Below are 5,817 nucleotides of genomic sequence, written 5' to 3'. Positions count from 1 at the left end.
TTACACATAAAGAGTGTAAAGAGGACAGTAGACTGAATATCCAAACAAGAAGGATATTTTAGAATAGCTGCCAGGGAGATGTTTCCAAGCTATTAAGTTAATAACTTTTTTACAGTTATGATTTTAAATTTACAATATAAACAGTAAAATCTCATTACACAATGTCTTAATTAGCATGAGATAAGAATGGTATCAGTTTATAACATACATTCAGGTGCTCTAGTTGATCAAAAGGACTGGTTAATTACTTTTCTGTCCTGGCTTAACAGGTAAAAGAAGAAATCTCGGTGATAAAGCTAAGCCCAAGAATGTAGGTCAGCTGACATAGTAAGTGTAGTTGAGACACTTACTTTATGCTAGTTGCATTAGGAGGATATTGTAAAAGAAGTGATGAACATTTACCAGCTTGAGTGATAATGTTTGAGTGTTCACATAAGCCAAATATCCGAGAACTATGTGTGTTTACTTGATTCACGGAAAAAAATAATTGCAATTTTGTAAAGGGATTACAAAACTGTACTGAACAGATCCCAGCTGCACGTCTGGTACTTTCTGATTTTGGGCACGATCAGAAGGCCAAGGGGAAAACTAGAGTTGTGTTGCACTTCTTGGTTCTATTCAAAAGGAATTAAACATAAAAATAAAGGAATTTTGATTAAAAACCAATCACAAACAATCAGAAACCGCAAACAAACAGAAACCGCAAACAAAAAAACCACTAATCAAACCACAACAAAACCAACCAACCATACCCTCAAAAAACCTACAAGCCAGCCACTGCATTGGTCAAGGGGAGAAGCACTGAGTTCTATTATTTCCTGCCCTACCATGAGTGAAGTATATTCACTGATGGTTGAGAGAAAGAGGAAACAGTCCCAATACGAATGCACTGGTCTGGCTTACTGGATTGTGGGAAGGGCAGAGGTGAAGGACTAAGGCACAGCCTATTCTTTTCTGACCGATGTTTCAGTATCAGAATAGCTGCATTACTGTGTGCTTAGATACAAACTTTCGAAATTACTACAGTGAGCCAGAAGGTGAAAAGAAAATAATAAAGATGAAACAACTGCCTAACTGTTCAAAAATCTCAACTGTTCTTCCAGCCATTGTAATTCAGGTACTTCTGGAAACTTACTTGGAAACTTATGCCATCATACATTAATAAAGAATAGTATTAAATCTATTTATACGTTGCTTCAGAGAACTCTAATAATAACAGAATTAAGGTAGGCAATTAGCTTAGAGAGGGACTGCAGTTAAAGCCTGTCAGAACAAAGCTGTGTTGTTACAGCAGATCTTTCATAGTAACTGAAACTGTGATTTTAATGAAAGTATTAAGATCTTTTAGAAATGAAGTATTACAACTAAAAAGTCCTTTTGTGTAAGTTATTTCTTCTAAATGTAATGTAAATTTATTTCCAGTTTTCCATTCACCCCCAGAAGAAAAGGAGGATCCTTACAATCTCGATGATGCTCCAGACAATTTGGATTATGTTATCAAGATAAAAGCTGGCGTTCCCTTTGTTTATGATAACAAAGAAATGATGGAACTCAATGAGCCTCGGAGTCTGCCATACCCTGACCTGCAGACCTATACCCTTGACTTGAGCCATGTTCTTGCTCTAATTGCAGATGGCCCAACGTATGTTTCTCTTTTTCTTCTCTGCCCCTTCAGGCTGCTGGTTACCTTTAGTTTAATACATCTTGGGTTTTGTGATATTTAATTCCTCAATGTACTTATTCTACAGTAATGTTTTGTTTTGCCCTTCTCAGGCATTAATGCATCATGGAAAGCCTTAAAAGCTAAAAAAAAAAAAAAAAAAACCAAACCCAACCCACATACAGCTATATTTCGTTTCTTAGGTTTTGTTGCATTGACCATGGCAAAACGAGAAGCAACTGAAAAACAGGAAGTGGGTAAAATGTTCCACATTCAAGGCAAATCTGACCAAAACTTTTTGAGGCATGGGAACTGAAACTTGAACCTCACCTTTTTTATTTTGTTTTGGGCTTTGCTAATTATGAGGGTTTTGAACAGTTGTGTGGAATACCTTCATGTCTCTTCTAGTTTTGCTGCCTGAAGACAAACCCTCAGATGCAGAGCACACATAACAGGTGATCAACATAAATATTCAGTCTGATCTATTCCGGATGTGAATTAGCTGTTGCATCAAACCAATGAACTCTTGGGAAATCTCTACAAACCGGAAATATAACAACTCTAGTACAGTCACTGACGCACTCGTGACAAAGCAATGTCCTTGCCCAGTGCATAATGAAAATACGTGCATTCAGTTTTTAAAAGTTACTTCCCAGCTGAGGACTGGAAACAACAAGGTTTTGCATGGTCCCAACACCAGGAGAGAAGAATTCACCCTAGGATGGAATAAAGCAGGAACTGGGACTGTTCTTCTGAACGATTTGCCCTGCCTGGCAGCACTGCATTCCTAGCCTTCTGCCTCTGAGAGATCACTGCTCACGATGTGACGAGTTAGTCGCACCTGATGCATTCTTGTCCCTCTGAGTCTGTGTCTGACACCTGCAGCGTAATCTGTCTGCGTTGTGTGTTGGCCCTGCAAAGCAGGTGGGCTGGACAGAAGTGCCCTGTTCCCTAAGCACTTCCAAAGCCTGTGCTTCCGCCAGCGTTACCAGCGCTCCTGCTCCAAATCACAGCCAGCTCGAGCATGCGTCTTTGCAGTATGCTGTGGGTAAATGCATTTCCAGTTTCAGTGTGTGTTATTGCAAGAGACGAATACTGAGAAGATTAAAGGACAAGGAGGAAGAACTTGAAACAAAGACCCTTCTTTTTGCAGCTTTTGTTAACAGCCTTTATCAGGAAGCAGGGCTGTGGTAGGACATGTTAGAACCTTGGTGAATGTAGGAGCAATCATCTGCTCCTTTCACTTCTTCAGATTAAGCTCTTGCAGGCCGATTCACACTCCCTGGTAAATACGAACAAGCCAAACAGAAAAACTCTTTTTCAGTAATCCTGTTGCATAAGCTCTTAATACATGTTTCCCTGTTTGCAGCAAATGCTTTCCTGTCATTTATGTCTGTCACACATGGGGCTGCTTAGAGATCAAGAACCCATTGTTCTTTAATCTTCACTGTTCTTAAAATGCTGAAATCTCACCCCTATGCCTCAGTCTTCCAGTCTCTTGAATAATAATAATACAACCCAATGCAGACTTGCTGCAGCGGGCAAGTGGGTCTTGATCAGTGTCAGATACAGTGAGACTGTGTTTCAGTTGGACTTTCAAATCCATAACGGGATTTGTGTCTCATTGAGGAGAGGTTGTCACCCATAAAGCAGAAGAAAGCTATTACATTAATAGTGCTACAAAAATATTATAGATTCAATAAGGACTGACAGATGGTGAAGAGAAAAACCATGTCACTGGTTAAAAATAGAATGAGAAACATAACAGAAGATGAAAGTGAAGACAGAGGAGTAGGCAAGCAGGAACAAAACCCATGATTTTTTTGAGGAGCACAAGAAATTATTTTGGAAAAAAGAGTATTTCTATGCAATAGATGTGGGTTTTTAATGCATAAAAAATGAAAGCGTATTGGATCTTATCTTGGCTTCTTATATTCACATTGAAAATGTAAATAAACTTTGGGGATTTTTTTTTATATTTATTTTTCCATAGGGAGTAAGTCCGGATTACAAGTTGTTTCTGTTACGTACGAGGTGATCTGCTCGATCAGAGGTAGTTTCAGAGCAGTAGCAATTGGCATCCCATTTTATTACAGGTTTTATGCTTTTCCTGGTGACTGTTGCCAAAAGAACTGCAGTTTATCCAAGGCACGGTGGTAACGATACTTGGACAACTTAAAGGACATAAGATAGTTTTGTGGAGTTCTGTTAGAGCTTTCCCTAATACCTTTGGTCTGAAATCATATCGGATATTGACTTACGTATTTATTAACCAGTAGGATAAGAATGGATTTGTCTTGGTCTTCATAAAAAAAGTCTGTTTTTACAGTGAGCGCTTTCAAGTTCTTTCTGAACCTGAAATACAAGTTTTAAGTTACAATTATTTTTTGTGTTTTCTTTTACAGAAAAACATACTGTCACCGGAGGCTTAACTTTTTAGAATCTAAATTTAGTTTACATGAGATGTTAAATGAAATGTCGGAATTTAAAGAACTAAAGAGTAATCCCCATCGAGACTTTTATAATGTCAGAAAGGTAAGTGTGAAAAGGGTTAAAGGCATAACATTATTTTAGTGGCAGTTCCAGCAATTCTGCTTCACTTGTGTGAGGTGTAGATGATACACATGAAGTGGTGTGTGCACAACACTCAACTGAATTGCACTATTTTAAGAGCATTGAAATTTTTGTATGTGGGAACACTCCAGGAAAATTAATTTGACTGTAAGTGCGTTAAATGGATTATGCTAAACTCATCTTCTTACTTATTCAGAATCAAAGGATTGCTTTAAAGGAGTGAAGCAGTTAATGACATGAAGTTCACTTGGATTATGAATAAAAATATCTACATGGAGATTTAATTCATTTTAATTAATTCACTTAAAGACAGTCAAGTGCATTTTCCTGCTTTCATGTAGGGAAGTCATACTAGACTGTAGCAGGAACAGCTGTATAGATTTTGGTTAAAAAATTCACTTCATATTGAAAACAGGTGTTTAAATACATGTCAGAAGAAAAAAGGCCTCCCACAGAAACTGAACGGAGGGTTCATGCTGCCATCAGTATCTAGTTAAAAAGTGTCTGTGAAATATTAAGTAGAAAGACTGTTATTTCTGTTATATTCTCTGCCTCTGAGATACCCTGGGATGTAATTAGGAGACAGGTAGGGGAATGAAGGAGCTGATTTAATTTCCTGTCACATTCACACCCAAGGGAGCTGCAGTCTCTTCAAAGCATGGAGGTAGCGGTGTTAACGCTGCTCCGTTTGCTTCCCTTTCCTGAAGGCAAGAGGGAGTTACCGGAGAGAGAATGCTTCAGTTTGGTAGGTGGGATTTCTTCACAGAGCCGGAATTTTTGCTGGTGTTTTTAACTGCTTCAGGTCCATTTTCCATTTCTATATGCAGCTGGAAGAGGTGGTTGTTATTTTGCAGCTTCAGGATGTAGATCAAATCTTTAATCCGTCTCGTTATGTTCTGGTTAGCACTAGTACGTCAAACAGTCCTTTTGGCTCTTCCCTGCAGTGTCCAGCGCGTTGGCTACTGAACGTTTGCTACTGTGTTGTGGTAATAAACTGTCAAACACAAAATCTGCTAAACAAAAGTGTTTGATGAATGTACCCCTGTCTATCACAAGGCTAGAAGCAGATGGGTCGTTAGGTAAATTCTAATGAATTTCACACTTCTATCTGTTAAGCATATGGAGGGGAGGATATATTAGCTAATTTGCTCAGGCAGGCCTGGTGGCAGAGACTCGACTCCTAACTCGACAGTTTTCTTGCATAACCGTGGACAAGGTTTTACTCCATGTCACATTCGGTAAAATACTTCACTAGCTGACAGGAACATGAGTAATGAAACACGCGGTGACTGAGAGGTGTGAAGGACAGAAGTGTGGGTCAGGTAACTGCCTAGACAATCAGTTTGATTACTGAGAAGCTGTAATTAACAGGATTGTACTTGCTAAATGCAGCTTTTGATATAAAAACAAATGTTCAATGTCTCTGGGCTTATCTTAATTATTTGCTAATTATCTACTGTTAAATAAGCCAATCTACAAATGGATTCATGTTGTTGCACAAAAACGTGTCACTTCCCCTCTGGCAATACCCACATTCAGAACAGCAGGAACGATTTTGCTCTTTTCTGGCAGAAATCATTCCT

At 38.6% G+C, this 5,817-nt stretch overlaps 1 protein-coding gene across 1 annotated transcript in view; it reads left to right on the top strand.

Moving 5' to 3' along the window:
* Nucleotides 1–5,817, top strand: part of AMPD3 (adenosine monophosphate deaminase 3) — a 26,338-nt gene that overhangs the window by 3,149 nt on the left and 17,372 nt on the right. Inside the window, exons 4-5 of the mRNA XM_010142129.1 lie at nucleotides 1,423–1,642; nucleotides 4,066–4,195. Of these exons, the coding sequence (XP_010140431.1) occupies nucleotides 1,423–1,642; nucleotides 4,066–4,195 (350 nt within the window). The remainder of the gene's footprint in view (nucleotides 1–1,422; nucleotides 1,643–4,065; nucleotides 4,196–5,817) is intronic.

This window comes from Buceros rhinoceros, unplaced genomic scaffold, assembly GCF_000710305.1.
Source record: "Buceros rhinoceros silvestris isolate BGI_N320 unplaced genomic scaffold, ASM71030v1 scaffold30318, whole genome shotgun sequence".
NCBI lineage: Eukaryota > Metazoa > Chordata > Aves > Bucerotiformes > Bucerotidae > Buceros > Buceros rhinoceros.
This window is presented reverse-complemented; position numbering and strand designations above follow the sequence as displayed.